Source organism: Crocodylus siamensis, chromosome 9 (assembly GCF_052110815.1).
Source record: "Crocodylus siamensis isolate JL-2025a chromosome 9, ASM5211081v1, whole genome shotgun sequence".
Lineage (NCBI taxonomy): Eukaryota > Metazoa > Chordata > Crocodylia > Crocodylidae > Crocodylus > Crocodylus siamensis.
Genome location: NC_143403.1, coordinates 34282414 through 34299491, shown reverse-complemented (window position 1 = coordinate 34299491; position 17078 = coordinate 34282414). Strand labels below are relative to the sequence as shown.

General features: G+C 39.8%; 1 protein-coding gene across 1 annotated transcript; it reads left to right on the top strand.

Annotated features, from left to right (window-relative positions):
- The first annotated feature begins 2409 nt into the window (after positions 1 to 2409).
- Positions 2410 to 16484, top strand: OSGIN1 (oxidative stress induced growth inhibitor 1). The gene is made up of 6 exons (XM_090063436.1): positions 2410 to 2527; positions 7928 to 8032; positions 11067 to 11203; positions 11565 to 11756; positions 12321 to 12412; positions 13840 to 16484. Exons 2-6 carry the CDS (start codon positions 7963 to 7965, stop codon positions 14855 to 14857), a joined length of 1509 nt encoding a protein of 502 aa, XP_089919562.1. The 5' UTR covers positions 2410 to 2527; positions 7928 to 7962; the 3' UTR covers positions 14858 to 16484.
- The last annotated feature ends 594 nt before the right edge of the window (positions 16485 to 17078 follow it).

Genomic DNA, 17078 nt, shown 5'->3' with positions numbered 1-17078 from the left:
TGCAGTTGCACCCCTTTTTGATTCTTGCTCCACCCAAACTTTAAAACCAACTGCCTCATTTGAAACAGGTCGTACTGACTGAGTTAATTGGCTTTATGACTCATTATCATCTACCCCATTCCTGCTAATCTCTCTTGACTTCACAGGTGTTAATGACTGACTCTCCTTTTTAATGGTCTTGGTGCTTCACTCTTCAAATTATCTTTTCTTCTGCAGTGTTGCTGTCTGTTAGCCATTTCTGGAAATGTCTCTTTCATATTTCACAGTCCCGCAGGCTGTTTTTAGCTCTAGCTAAAAACCTTAACTCAGGTGTGGTAATTCTCACTCAGGTGTAGAAATGACTGGGGCTGAAGTATTGGAGTCACTGTCAAAAATAAGAAAACTAGGTTTTGTTTTATGAATCTGAGTAAGAGATGTACATTTAACTATAAAGACTACGGGACCGATGCAATAATATCTTTCGCTATTGTTTGCCTAGTTTGTGTTTAAATGTAATACATAATTCAGAAAATGAATGTATATTCCAATAAATATAGATTTTTTTGCTTTGATTTTAAACTGAATAATATAGCTATAGCTGCCTATCATATTAATAAAGCTTTCAGTTTCTTTAACTGGAGAAAAATGTGCTGTGTTATATGTGATGTGCCACACCATCTGCCACCACCCCCCATTTAAAATCCTAGATCTGCCCATGATACAGATGTTATTCCTAAATCTGCTGCTTACCCAAATAGCCAATCAGATGCTTTTCTTTTGTCCCTATGCCAAGAATAAATATTGTTGATTCTTCTTTCTTATATAATTGAAATGTAATATGGTATGAGTTTAAGACATAGTATCTTCATTTATAAAACTGTGACATAAATTATTGAAATAAGGTTGTTCCAACTAAATGATCCTGCCAGTTTCTTTGAGAACTTTCATTTCTTTTAGGTAATTATGAATAGAGAGATTTATTAGGAGTTAGAAAATACAGATGTGAAAATGCAGGAAAAGGTCTCAGTTATTTGCTCTTCTCCAAGAATCAGAATAGTTTTCACACATAATTACTGGGCAATGCTCAGAGTTCCAGCCACTTTGGAGAGTTTCCAAAGCCAGCGGATACAGAAGTACTGAAAATCATTCTGGAGAAATTGAAATAGAGTACACTGAATCCTTTCAGATAGGTTCTGGAGAATCTAGAATTCTCAGTTCATCAACTGCTTTTGTCTTACATTTTCCCCCATATCAGTTTTTTTAAATATCCCCCTTAACCAAGTGCCAGTACTTCTCTTTCATTTCCTAGAGCTTTGATTTGAAAAAAAATGCTTCAGAGAGTAAGTAGTAAGTGCTGATGACTAGCTGTCTTCATCTAAGCTCCCTCCTTCAACTGGAAACATTATGGTTTCAAATTATTTGAATGCTTTGAATTCACCAAAGACCCAGTCCTAATAGCCTTACCGAGCCATTTGATTTGACTGAGACTCCTACTTTGGTCTCCTGACTTTTCTGCAGGAATACAAGACAATTGTCATATTGAGTACAATTTCCCAAAGGTACAGGTAACACTAACCTTGTTTTGTACAAGGTTTCCTATTATAATAGTATACATTTTTAAATGGCATGTTTGAAAAAATATGATATCTTTAATATACAGTCTAATACAGACCAGAAAGAATGGGACATTAAAGAGACAAATCAGGTGCTTACATCTAATCTTTATAGAGCGGCAGATCTATTGCCATTTGTGACATCACAGTCATAGTGAAGTCATAGCCATAGCAAACTATATCTAATAAGACCCAAATGGAGAAAACAGAGAAAGGGTTTATTTCTTGAGCTAAAAGTAAATTTCTATGGGAAGTACATGACCTATAATACAGTTGAGCAATTCTAAACACCAGCCTATTTCTTACAAATATAATTGTAATCAAAATATCAATCCTAAGGGAAGATGTTGCAAGTTTCCTTTTATTTTTGGCCAGCTGCAATTGCAATACCATTTACTTTATATAGTCCAAAAAGTTCCTCAGTGTTAAAGAAAGCATGCTGCAGCTGTGTTTTATTTATAGAGAAACTCCAGGTAGTACCACAATAAAACTTACATTAAATTGTTCTAAAGTCTTAGCCTACAAAAATATTTAAATCTAAAAATTAAACCATAAAACCTGTTTGGTGTTGAATTCTTGTCAGGCAGGAGCCCTGCATACCTTGGTTCACTTAAGGCTGCTTTTGCATGTGTTTGTGTTGCCTCATGCTATCAGCTGAGTATGGGTAAGTTACTCTGCATGATTCATTCATAAACTGGAAAACCTAGCCATGATTGCTGAATCATGCTTATGAGTAATTTTCCTAGTCCCTCCCACAGCAGTTTCAATCCCACCTCCTTCAAACCAAGAGCTGGTTGCCTACTATATTTAAGCAGCTGTCTTGGAACAGAGAGCAATACAGTATACGCTCAAGACTCATAGTCTGTCATGCTTCTCTAGCAATACAAGCGTTTGTATTAAGACTTTGTTCTTTCTCACCAACTCCCTTTACTAAGGTAAGAGGACTGGAAATGAATAGAAAGCTTTTTTACCCGGGCAGTTTGTAGCATATTGCTTTATAAAATAGCATAAGAAAATGCTTTTAGAAAAAGGGTATTATCTTTAAGTACCACATAATTGGTTTATTCTCAAATCTTTAAGCTGTGTCTATGTGTATTGGGAACAAGTATACAATACTGAAAACTTGAGGGGAGGGGAAAAAAGCCCAAACTTTAGAAGGTTGTAATAAGGTTTAAACTGTTGCAGGAGGTTCAGGATTTTAAAATATGAATGAATAAAATCAAATTACAGTACAAAGATCTGCTGGAGAAATTAATGGTGAGATGAAGGAATCAATAGTTGATGGAATTGCTAGGCTTATGACATGATAATGTTGCCTGTGTTACACCTGAGACTCAGAAATACCTGCAGACTTTTCAATTATTTATATGCCAGCTGTGCTGCTCTCCCTGAACTCTCTCTATCTGGTTTGTTGGCCCAGTTCTGTGGTTCTCATTCAAGCAAAATTCCCATTGATTTTTCTGGGAGTTTTGCTCAAGTAAGGATGAAAAAACTTTCCCTCTTTATGAAATTATATTAGTTATAATGCTCTGCTAACGCATCATTTTTTTTCCCCCTCCATTAATAATGTTTCAGTTGCGCAGTCTGGAAACAGTAAGTGTCCCTCAGGCTTGCTCAATGCGTGTAAAAGCTTTAATTTTAATGAGTACAACAGAATTTTTACTCCTAGGTTGATGTTAGTCACTTTTTTCAGCAAAGAAAGTTTTATGTAACGTTGCTATCAATGTGTCTTATTGCTGAGGTAATGAGAGGATGAATTTTGGAGCACTATAATAATAGAACAGATAGTGTTTCCCAAATTAGTGGGGCACAAAGGGAGTGAAGAACATTATCAGGATGGAATCCTAAACTAGGAGCCAATACTGTGAGTTGTGCCACTGAGTACGGTAATGCTAGGCAATCTAGTTTACTTAAAGGGAAACTAAAAGGAAGGATGGTCTCATGTTTCTTGTTAGATCAGCCTCTCTTATCGCATGGATGGAAACAAATTCAGTATAAAATTTAGGTAAACTGCTGTGCTTGAGTAACCTTGCTGAAAGAGCAGAATTCAGCCTGATATGTTAATTTTACTGTAAGAAGTACTGGTGTAAGCCTCTAAGGGCATTTATACACATGCTCCAGGAGTTGGGGGGGGGGAGGGGCAGGAACACTTTAGAGTGGCTCCAATTAAAGCACCCAGAGTGTCACATGTATCAGTGTCTCTTCACTGAAAGATGGCTTAGGGGTGCTTTGAGTTTGAGTTAATGCTCCCCCATTACCATCTTTCAGCACAGGGACACTGATGATACATGTTACGCTTGAATCTGCTAGAGCACAGTAATTACTATGTTCCAGCAGACTCAGTTAATTGAGTCTGCTCCAATATGCCATAATTGCAACCTATCAGAGCAGCCTCTCTGCATGTGTATAGGTGCCCAAAGTTCTGAGTGGTCAAAAGATTTTTGCCTTTGGTTCCTTTGCTTGTGACTTCATCTGCTTGTATTGTGTATTTGCTATTTTGCATTCAGTCATGTTTTTCCAGGACTCACAAATCCAGTAAACAGATTGGGAAAGAGGTGTAAACTGAGGAGGAACTTGGCCCAGAGGCATAAATTTTGCGATGCGTAAAGACGTAACTGAAATTATTACCATAAACCAGACAGAGAAGCTCCAAGGCAGAGAGAATTTCCCTCCCCTTTTTAATCAGTAGGGCTCTGCTAAGGTACTAGTTAAAACACTGATGGATAATAAAGTTGTATGTAACCCTGGATCAAAACAAAGTGATATCCAGAGGCATCAGCCACCTAACTTTAACTAGATACAAGCTCTGAAATGGGTGTAATGTGGTCTTTTAGCCTGCATTTTATCTGATGTGAGTTTGGATTTAAGAATCTTTTGCAGCACTGCTGGCCTTGCATATTTTATCTGCCTGAACCCTCTCAGTCCAGGTACATTGCCTCAGACTCTGGGTTCCTGGTTTCCAGCCCCTCACATCTGACCAAAGCTGAAGAACCCCTGGCACAGCCTCCTGACCTTCCCTACACCCACAAATTTTAAATAAAAGAAAACCAACCCACAAAGTTAACCATCTGGTTTTAACTCGGACTCAACTTTATCAGGACCATAATAATTGTCACCTTCATAAAGAAGGTCCTTAATTTTTCTTCAGCCCCAAAGTACCACCTTTCCCCTGCAGCCTGTAAGCCTACACTGCATGCCACAGCTTATAAGCAGCCAAGCCATGTCCCTTTTGATCAGCTGACTGCTGCCCCTGGCGATGTGCCCAGTGGTTCTTACTCAGCCTAATTAATTGTTGGATTGTTCTTGCTCCGCAGTTTCCCCAAGGATCTTAGCAGGCTCCAGCCCCAAGGCTGGAGTTCTTGTTGCAACAGTCTGCCCCCACTGGCTACAAAAAGTCCTGATTCCCCTCTGATTGCAGTTAACTAGGTTGGGGTTCCCTGGTACATAGTTTCTGTCAGTGGAAGCACGTAGTTTACCAGTACTAGAAAGCTAGTGGGGGAAAAAAAATCCCTGGAACCTGGAAGTAGAGCAATAGACAAGCATGTGTTAATTTCTAATGAGCAATTATGGATGCTTTGACATCTCTCAAACCCAGGCCATGGAATGTTGACTGTCTCTTCCCCCTCCCCCCCCCAAAAAACAAAAACAAACAAAAAACCAAAACACACCAACCAAAACAAAAAACCCCCTAAGGGTAGGTTGGCCTTCATGCCTTCAAGAAGATCTACAATGCTATTGTTCAGGAAGACTAATGCTCTACCAGGCTTTGAGTTAGCCATATCCCTCCAAGAAAACTTGTCGTTTTGTAATCAACATTCTTCACTATCACCCTTATTTCCAGCCTACCTGATGCCATCACTAATCCAGCTAATCTAGTACAATTGGCATATTCAGTTACTGCATTTAAAAACCTGTTTTTACTCCTCAGAAAGAGGGTATTAATTTTAATTCACCTTTCACTCAATTGAATTTCACTCAATGTAAGTGAAATTCAGCTCTATGAACAGGACTTGCATGAAGTTTATATATGACTTAAATGAGGCATCAGCCTTGCATGGCCTCTCTGTACTGGGGTGAACCTAACCCTTCTTGGAATAGCTACCATGGTCAGCATTTCAGGGGCAATTTATTTCAATACAGCACTGGTCTCCAACATTCATTGGCCCATGGGCAACACTACTGAGTGAGCAGTGCTGCTGGGAATATCATAATTCTCTCTGTCAGTCTCAGTTTTAAATTTTTTAATTTTTAGTGTCTAGGAACAATGGTAGAGTGTCTTGCAAACAACATGTTTTCTTGATCTACAGGATCCACTGTAGTAGGGTACATATAAGAATTTGTAATGTTAATAGGGTTCCTACAGATGGCAGGCAGGAGGTATATATTGGCACTGCAATTAATTTATAACAGAGATATTCTGCATATAGGAATACCAATTTCTTTACTTCCAATTTAGACAAATCTGCTTGCAAGATTTTTTTTTTTTAAATTTGATAGTGGGTTTTGTGGCTTCTTATTCAATCTCCATGGATCTTAATACATTCCAGCAATGGGTGGCGATTGTAGAATTCAGGTTTAAGTGGAATATTGCTTTGTTGGTGAGAGGTTTGTGGCAGATATTATGATTTGCCAAACTTGTTTGGGAAGACACAGCCTACTTGCCAGATAATTTCCTACACTTAGTGAAAAAGCATATAATACCCTGCTAGGCTCAGTTCTTAAGTGGAGCTTGGAACTGTTTTGAGGTTTACAAAATGACAGTGTTCTTAATTTCAATATTTAAATTGCTTGAAAGCTAGTTTGTTTTAACCTTTTTTTTTCCTAGTCATAGTAACCACAATAAAATTTGGAACTCTTTTTACTGTCTTGATTAGCCACACTGCAAGAATAAGTGACTAATCAAATGCATTTCAAAGGACTTTAGCACTATTTATAGAAGAGGGAAAAGTCATTGCAGCCTAAGGTAGCAGGAAGGTAGATGTGAATACCTTACACTTTGTTTACCCATCTATATCCTGTCTTCTTGAATTAAAATACCAGAATGACATGGTGGGGATTGGTTTGCTAATTCTATTGTACCGAGCAATGCAGATTGCTATTCTCTTTCAAATGACAGGTGTATTAGTCATCATTTAATGACTTAAGTTTTGATCTACAACTATATATGTATGTGGACACACTGTGTGGGTCATCTTTTGCAGAACTGCTAGTGATGTAGTTCTCACCTACAAGCACCAGTAATCATTTCCCATGATCATTGCATCCCTGTCACATATCAAAAGTCACAGATGAGGCAGATGGTCACTGATAGTCTACAGCTCTTGAACTGCTGCCATCCTTGTTTACAGGAGAAGAACAGAATGGCCAGAGGCCAAGGGAGCCTGCTATTGAAGGAAGCAGAATTAGAGGACTTCTATGGCTCTCCAAACTCCAAACAAGAAATTCCATAGGAGCAGTAACATAGTTTTGTGCCATGTTCTGTTGTCGTAACCCAGATCAGCTGGCTGTCCTGGTACAGAACATGTAGCCTTATCCTGCTCTTGACTTAAATTTTATTTCCTCTCCACAACCTTAAATCTGCATGAAACTTGTCTAGTAAGACTATGCATTGTTTGCATTTTGTGTTTGGAAACGTAACTACAGTGTTTTGTAACACAACATATTAGATTACTAGCTGAATGTAAATATTTTGCATCCTGTAAATCTGTGACAGTAACGTATATCATTACAAGAAGACAAAGGAGTTAATTAACATACTTGTTAATGAAGGCATCCACTGATTTAGTTTTAGTACTTCAAATGACTCAAAACTCTAGCACTGCAATGGGGCATATTAAAAGAGGCCAGCAGTTTTCAAGCCTTCAGGGAGAAGTTTTGATTAAAATGCATGCTCTAATACTCATGGAGTGTGCAGATTTCCTAGAACAATAAAATTCATCATAATATGCAGTAATAATTTGCATTAGCAGAAAAATTTGAAAAATAATTAAGGGGCCTTTGTGGTTGCTGTACACTGTCCCAGTGTAGATGAAAGGAAGGCTCCCCCAATGCAGCTGTACCACAATTCACCTGTAACATGCTATGTTTATTTTAGTCCTTGACCTGCCATGAGTGGAAGCTACCAAGTGTGCCAGCTGGAAGGCTGCTGTTTTCTTTTATTTATGGCATAATCCAAATTTGATGCTAAGTTTCCAATAAGAAGCTCAGTTGATAAGTTCAGTGTATGTGGGTGAAATTTTTAAGTTTGGCTGTTGTAGGAGGGTATGGGAAGGAGACAAAATATAGTATTTGTTATAACAACAAATATAGTTCATGGTTGCCTTTTGTCTTTACAGGTGAATTTCTGGTCCTAATCTTTTCAGGCAGGAAGATGTATTCAGTGCTGACCAAACACCAGTATTATAAGAGCGATTCCAAGCCAATTCCTGTGGTTATCATAGGTAAATGTTCTATTTGCAATCCATGTTTGCTGCAGGCATCTGACCTCCTCATCAAATTGTCCAAGGCTTATGCTGTATTTTTTCACATATACCACATCTTTTTCTTCAAAAAGCAACTGCTGGAAATTAGAGTGCACACTATATACAAGGAAATACAATAAGAGCAATTTTTACTGGGTAAAAGTAAAGTCTGTGGGATCCACAGTGAGCAGGCTCAGCTCCCTAGCTGCTACTATTTAGTTACCTGCTACAGAGAAAGATCTTTTTTTCTTCATTCTTTGCTTCAGATACAAGGTATGCATCTTATTCTGGGGTGCCTCGTGCATGAGAATCTAAGGCAATTAAACCTAAAGGTGTGCTGGGTAGTTCTTTCTTTGATTTTCTGTAGTATATGGAGGAAAATGTAGTTTGATTTAAGAATATAGAAAGTTATAATTTATGGCTGTTCTGAGATAAAGAATTCTATAATATTTAGTACACACAGTTTGGCCTGTTTTGTGTTTTGGAGAAACTTAGGTGCCAAATTCAATGAAATAACCCTAAGAAGGTGTCATATAGTGTTAATAATGTAAAATGTATATATTTTCAGCTTCTATAATGGGGTCTGCTCCAAACCTCACTGAAGTCATGTGGAACATTTCCATAAATTTTGGAACAGGCCTGTACACCAACTCTTAAGTATTTACATTTTTTTAAACAGATTTTTATCTGAAAATTAAAACAGTGCTGCTTTTTGTGATATTAGAAAGTTTGACTTGTTAGTGAATCAGGAAGTGCAGCTTCATTAACATTAGCTAGCCATGGTCATACATAGCAGTTATATCTGATTTTGCAGCCGTGATGAATCACAGTATAGGAGTCTTGCCCTTTTTGCTGTGTGCCTTGATCAGTCTGGGTCTGTTTCATCTCCACTATCCAATTCATTCCCTTGAAAAAGATCCAGTCCAAAATCTATGCACCACCTACGTCTCAATTCCTGTTAACAGTGGCTTTGCCATGTGGATGATTGTCTCAGTAAGCTGCATCCTGAAAGAAAGCATTAGGCAGACAATTAAAGAAGTTTGTTTTATCTTGATCAGGTTGGTCAATTCATCATGTTGCCTTCAAAAGGGCCTGATATCAAAACACATGCAAGTTAAAGGCTCCCCTGAAGATCTTCAATGCAAAGATCCACTCAGCATAAAAAGGAAGCACTGGAATTATACGAAGTAGCTCTGTAATCTGACACCAGTTTTCAAAGAACAGTGCCAGCTAGGTATTATTTGAGGGGAACTGTGGTTTGGTCACTCCCTCAGGGGGTGATTATACTGATTTTTAGGGTTCCCTTATTTCAAGAAAATCAGCTGGATAGGTTCAACTGCTTTGTCTTCTCATTCTACCAGCTACTGGTATTGTTTTGAAGATTAGTATGAGACCCTCAAATGAAGAAGCTTATCATTTGTGGCAGTGGAAGAAGATTCATTCATACATACAGTACAACTTTATCTGTAACTTGAAACTCTTATAATCAAATATCTTAAATAAGGCTCGGGGAGTCTATCATAATTCCTACAACAAAAGGCCAAATAAAGACCGTTTCTGTCCTAAGCACCATTTCAAGTGAGGCAAGTATAGGGAAAATTACCACTCAACTCCTCAACAGCTACCAATATTCTTTTGAAGTACAAACTAACTTGAACCCAATCTTTTGTGGCATGTCTAATCCAAACAGTTTGGCTGGGATGGAAAACTCCATCAAGAGAAAACAAACTTAGGAACAGAAATGAGAAGTGACCTTTGCTCCCAGCAGCATACTGCTCCCAATGTGGGGATTATGACAGAAATGCTCAGAGATTGCACAGATTTACAGACTGCTGTGTCACCCTGACTTTTTTCTTCCCACAGAGCATTATGCAATTGTAGTCAGTGACATGCAAGTAAGCAGCTTTGAGCCTTAGACTGACAGCAAGGTATGCAGACACTGTAAAATATTACGCATATTGGAAAACAGCCACATGAAAACTTTCCACAAATGACTATGCCATATACTGAAGTAGAATATGTATATTAACTTCCTAAGACAGCTGTTGGAGTTCCCTAGGAAGAATGAGTTGTCTCATTGTTTATTCAAAGTGTGATATTTTGTGGGATGATATTGGTGTGGGAAAGAGACTGGTTCTTTTGCTAGATCTCCAGCTCACTCCATGGCTTCAGCAAATATATGGAGAAACAGAGTGGAGTGAAGAACAAAACGTCTGTCTACAGGGCTGAACTGAAATCTAGTATAAACATCTTCACTGACTTCCATTTTAAAACCAATACATCAATAAGCTAGAAATCATTCAAACTTGGATAAGAAAGTTTGTTTTGTTTGTTTGGGGTTTTTTTTGCTGGGTTTATAGCATGTTAAGACCAAAGTCTTCTGGAAATGTATTGAATAACAACCCCAAACCTGCGAACTGGCATATCGGGTATTGGGTACACAGCATTTGCTTCACATATAGCTAGGTTCCTCCATGACCTGAATTATTTATATATTTATTTACCTAAAGTTTCAAAGCAACTCATTACAAGATAAGTCTGCTACTGAATTCTTTGGCCTCATCAGATAATCTCCAGCAAATATTCTAAAGTGAGTAAAAACTAAATCCCAAATCTCTCCATAATGATAACCTATTTGCTTCCAGATGCCTATGTATTGTGGCAATCAAAATTCAGCTCTCTCTAAGCCCACAGTTTCTGCCAGTGTTTGCTAAAAGCATTAGTGTCAGTGGAAAAAGAGACTCCAACTGAGATCAGGGTTCTGGTACCAAAGAAAAATAAGTCTTTACTCTAAAGAGCTTATAGTAGGAAGAGAAAAAAGGGGAAAGGCAGCATGACTTGCTCAAGGTCATACAGCAGGGTGACGGCTGACTTAAGAATCAAACCCCTGTCTCCTGAGCTGTAGTCCAGGATGCCTTCCAGTGAACTATGCTATCTATCTGAGATGCTCTGCTAAAGACTGTTGTTCCAATCACAGCACTAATTTTAAGTTATTTATTTATTTGTATGTTAGGAAATGGCCCTTCAGGAATATGCCTTTCCTACCTGCTGTCTGGCTATATCCCATATGTCAGTAGAGACTCTGTTCACCCTCATCCTGTTCTACAGAGGAAACTACAAGAGCTGCCAGAGGTCTCCATTTTAGACCAGGTGTGTATAAAATGATAGGGCCTTTTAACAGGTGAAAGCCTCAATAATGGCATAATTAAATGTGCTGAGTTTTTTTTATTTTTTTTATTTGACTTTGTAAATAATAAAATGACATTGATGGTCCCCTTGGATACCCTAAGAATGCTGGCAAAACAAACTATAACCACATGCTAATTTGTTTTCCAAATTGTTCTTGTATAAAGAGCCAGCACAAGTACTAAGCACTTCTCATATCTTCAAACAATTCATAAGCCTTGTATTAACTAAGTGAATTTCAGCAGTACTGAACACCAAATGATGTTGTTTGTAGCAGCTGCATTTCAAAGTGATGTGAACTCTAAGTTTCAATTCTGCCTTCTAGGATCTGCAGTACCTTTCTGAAGGCTTAGAGGGACGATCCCACAGTCCTGTGGCTCTTCTCTTTGATACTCTATTGCGTCCAGATACGGATTTTGGTGGAACGGCAGATTCAGTCCTTTCTTGGTGGCATGAGGCTAACAGAACCATTCCCCATCTGGTCCTTGGCAAGAATCCTCCTGGAGGTGCCTGGCATGTATGTGTATCTAGATTGGTGGGGCCAGCCTTTTTTGGTAGGCATGTCACAAACTAACCCTACACTCTCCCCAAGTGCCACTCTGGTCTCCTTTCTCTGCCTGATCTGTTGCTCTGCTTTCCTCTTCTTGCCCTATCTGCCACTGTACTCCCTGTCCCCTCCCCAATCTGTTTCATGCCACACACAGAGGCTGCCCATGCCACCTGTGGCACATGTAATGCAGGTTGGCCATTTCCAGTCTAAATGATTATGCTTAAGTCTGTCTCAGGATAGCCAAAGTGTCCTAATTCAGGAACATAAAATATTCTTGAACAAGCTAGTCCTCTAGGTAAGTAGCATCCTACAGGGCTCTGCTTTATACATCCCAAAAAAGTAAGAGGGTTTGAATGGATATGAGAGTTGTACCCCAGCTGACTTCTACCTTTTGGCTCAATTAGGCTGAAGTCCATTAGCTTCACTGAAGTCTTATTACCTAGCATGTGATTGAATGGTTGGAATGTACTATTATTGATAGTATTATAGCCTTTTTTCAGAGGCTAAAATGATTGACTCTTTTTGTTTCAGTTTATTGAAGGATCTATGATCACTCTGAGCCAAGGAGAGTGGATGGGGCTTCCAGATTTTCAACTGAAAGACTGGATGAGGAAAAAGAGAAGGTGAAAAGACCTGCTATACAACTCCCTGTTTCTATCGTCTAAGGGCACTTTAACATGTGCTCTGGGGTTGCAGGGGTAGGGTGCTTTAATTAAAGCACCACCCCATCTCCTGTATCAGCGTCCCTGTGCTTTAAAAATGGAGGCAAGGGTGCTCAAACTAAACTTGTTCAAGGACCTTTAGTTCAAGCACCCCCACCACCATTTTCTAAATGTGGAGACACTGATACACAAGATGCAGGAGGCTGCTGGAGCACAGCAATTGCCACACTCCAGTAAACTTGGATAAGAGAGTCTGCTGAGATGCACTGGAATTCCAGTGTGCTGGAGCAGTCTCCACAGTCATGTGTAGGTGCCCCCACCTATATGTAAAATTATATCTTATATGTAAAACCAGTGCAAATACCTTGCAGCAGTTAGCTACCTATTGTAGATGAAGCGCATAGATGGAAGTGACAATTTTTGCCCAATCTGGTGAAAGCAGTCTACAGCCATAACAAGTGTATGCCTGCAGGCCACTTCAAAAATGGCCAATTGTGCAAAAATCTGAACCCACATTGTATGAGGGTTCTGATGAATGAAAACATTTCAAAACAGAGCATCTTCTGTAACTTGCCTGTGCTGCCTGTCAGCCTCAAACTGTTTTCAGAATGGGAGCAGAAGGAGTTTGGTCTGGGGGGTTTTCAGCCCCCACTGGAGGGTGGGTCAAATATATTCACCCACCCTACCCCCCAGAGCCACCTGGGGAAACCTCTAGAACAAGCTCCCTTTGCTCCCTTTCCCCTCCTCCCATTCTGAAAACAGAGACAGGCTAGGAGAGTTGAGGGGTCAGTGCTAGGGGAAACTGGCTGCAGGCTGGCAGCCAGCAGTTAGGTCCACCTCCCCCTTGAAACCAACAGTAAACTTCTGTTTGGTTCAGGAGATCATGGCAACTCAGAATGCTTTCCTGCAAATGAAGCTTGGGCTTTAAAGTTTAGTTAGGAGGCATGGAAAGCACTAACTTTAGTAATCTGTAGTCCTTTTTTTATATTTGTACTATTTCCTACTGGCAAACCAAATCCACCAGAGGTACAATGCAATCAGTCAGATATTAAACTGCAAATAGACTATTAGTATCTCTTGGATCTGTAATTTATTTACATTTTTACATTTTAATTCTGAGAAAGCACAGATCAAAAAGCAAAACAGAAGTGATAAAAAGTAGTAAGTAAATTGCTATGAATTGTGGAGTCTTCATAGCAGGCAATATTGCTGCTGCTTGTGTGATAATTTCTTCGTAGTTGAGGGATTAACTGAATTACACTGGTATAAAATTAGTGGAAAGAAAATGAGGTTTAGTTTCTCTGGTAGTGTTGGGGTATATGACTCTCCAATACACTAATCAGAGAAGATGAATTATGTGATCATAATTTGATAATATCTTATTACAGGGGCCTCAGAAACAACAGAGCTACAGCAGAAGACATTGCTCAATATTATCAACATTATGTGGCAAAGAAAGGGCTGCAGAAGAATTTTATCTGTGGGACTGTTGTGACATCTGTGCAGAAAGTGAGCCAAGATGTAATCTCTAACAATACACAGCAGGATCCTCAGGGGAATGGTGATTCCCCCTGGGATTTCCCCGAGATAAATAAGGAGAATAACCAGGTTGCTAATGGAAGTCTCTTCCAGGTGGATGGATTCATTAAAACCATTATGGGTGATCAGACGCCCTTCTCCATCTATGCAGAGAATGTGGTCTTAGCTACAGGAACCTATGATAGTCCCTCATGGCTTGGAGTCAATGGAGAGGATCTTCCTTATGTTCATCACAAGCTCTCTACCCTTGAAGAAGCAGTGAAGAACAAGACAGTTGATATGACATCAGATCCAATCCTCATTGTAGGTGCTGGCCTGACAGCGGCTGATGCAGTTCTCTTTGCTCATCACTGCAGCATCCCAGTGATCCATGTTTTTCGGAGAAGAGTCAGTGATCCAGGCCTCATTTTCAATCAGCTTCCCAAAATGATGTATCCAGAGTACCACAAAGTCCATCAGATGATGACAGAACAGTCAGCTGTTTGTTCAGGGCCATATGAATGTTACATCAGCCTTCCTGAACATCATGTGATGTCCTTCACAGAGGACAAGAAGTGCATCTTTCAGGATAAGAAAGGCCACCAGAAAGTCTATAACATTTCCATGGCTTTTGTTCTTATCGGCTCAAACCCCAACCTCTCCTTTTTACCAAATCATGGCATTAACCTGGCAATGGACAATATGCAACCAGTCAATCCCAAGAGGAATCCCATAGATGTTGACCCATTTACATATGAATGCATTCAGGAAAAAGGACTTTATGCTGTGGGGCCATTAGCTGGGGACAACTTTGTGCGTTTTGTGCAGGGAGGGGCTCTAGCTGTCGCTAGCTCTTTATTAAAGAAAGACAACAGAAAGCCTCCTTAACAAACAAAGCACAATAAGTCAGAAATATTGACATAGATTATACTATTCTCTTTGATAGGTGTACTTTCCTACCCAGGGTGCTCTTCAAGGCTGTGCAGTCATCCGGTTGTCATCAGGTCTGTTTGGGAAGAATAAGCAAGCAGGCACACTTCTTGGAATTTAGATTTGTAGTGTTGCTGAAGTTTCTACCATGTTAAATCTAGAGTAGCAGTTCCTTTTCTCTGCATCTATTTGCACTATAGCAGACAGAGCTTATATCTTATGCTGGGTATACTTGGGGGGGGGGGGAGGAAGGGCAAAGAGGCAGTTGAAAAGTTATTCTGCACTCTGTTTACTTCTTTTCTAGTGGCCACATTAGCAAGCCCTATTTCTGTTGTCTTTACAGTGTTTCTGGATAACACCAGTAACACTACATAATACAACAACAAATGCTTGCTTTATATAGTCTCATGTGGCACAGTTGTATGTTCTTGCTGTGCAAGAGTCATTTGAAAGCTGCACTGTAAGTATCTTACGTACCTAAAACAGAATTCCTCAGTATAAAAAAAATTGTCATAAAAGCACTGTCTGAAGGGCTTTATCATTTAGAGACCAACTTTTGTTTGTATGTGGTTTCTTTGCATGTAATACAGATATGTATTTTTTCTTATGAAGGAATCTTTTGCAGTAATGCCACAAACTTACTAACTTTTAAAATGACAGTTTTTAAAAGTCAAAAACCAGAATGATATATGGAGTAACTATGTTAAAGATAGAAATAAAGAGGAATTATGAGTTTAGAAGATCCAGTTACTATGTCTAGATTCTGCACATTCATTTTACTCTACTCAGTAGAGTTGGACTACATTAGCTATGGTAGCATGGGCCATGTAGCATAATGTTTAAGAACATTTACACAAAGTATGTTCTTGAGAGGGGAAAATGTGCATGAAGTCTCATTACATTTCTCTTTGAATTTTTCATACTTTTTCTACTCAAAGAGATTCTAGATTAATACTGGAAGATAGAGACCACTGTAGATTACTTGAATAATAGCCCTGATGCTACATTGAACCTTCATGGAACTCAGTGGGCAGTTCACATGCAGAGAGACTGTGGCTAGGGAAAGACATGTAAAATGCCTGAGCCTGAATTGATTCAATCTTTGCATGTTAGTCTAACCTGGCTAGGTTGAATCAGGTTGTAACCACTCAGACATCCCCTCTGGACTAAAAAAAATGCAGGCACATGCCTGCAGTGGCTCAGGTTAGAAGCTGGGGGGTGCTAGAGCAGGCCTCCCTTCTCTTCAACAGTGCTGAGCTGAGTGGGGTGTATCAAGGCCCTGGCAGGATGCTCTGATTGGGAAGGGAATCCCCCCCCCCCTTGCTGGTCAGTGAGGGAACCAGCAGGGATTTAGATGCACAGCAGGGAGCATGCATCACCCCTTGAGTCAAGTTCTTCTTAGACAACTTGTTCCAAAGAAGGAACAGTGGGACATTACCAGCTACTTGTTGATTAGCTCCAAAGAGCCCTAAGTGGCACTGTCCTGTCTGCCTTGTCTCCCACAGCATGGACCATAGCCAGCATGTGGTCTGCTACCTGATGCTGAGAGGTGTCTATGTAAGACAGAGGGGAGGGGGGAATCCCTGCTTCAGCAGGGTGGGGTGGGGGGGAAAGCAGGAGGAGGCCAGGTAGATGCCCTGTACCTGCAATCTCCATCGGATCTACATCCAGGGAGCAGAGGGGAGGGGCCACCTGTACTGGGCTGTATCAGAGAGCAAAGCCTGACCCAGAGTTGCAAAGTGACTGAGATGCTGGAGGATTCTGATTTAACTTAAACCAGGAAGGGGTATGGGACAGATGTTGCATAACTGATTTGGGTCAAACCAGTTTAAGTCTGATATTACATTCAACCAGGTTTTATATCAAACTAGTTTAAGTCATTTTTCAAACTGGTTTATGTGCACTGAACATCTGTTCTGTTACAGGTTTAAACCAGTTTCTCATCATGTAAACCATTTTACATGTAATGTCTGTCCCTAGCCTGTAGGGTCAGGGCTAATATGCTACCCAAGGTAGAGGCCTGACCTTGTACTTCTTCCTGAGCCAAGACTTCCACTGAGACAGCAAGCTGTTCAGAACAAGGCCTAAACAGACCACTTTTCTGTACCAGCACCTTGACCATGCAGAATCCTTTCAGGCAGCTGCTTACTTAGAAGAATGTGCTGCTTCATTAAGTTCT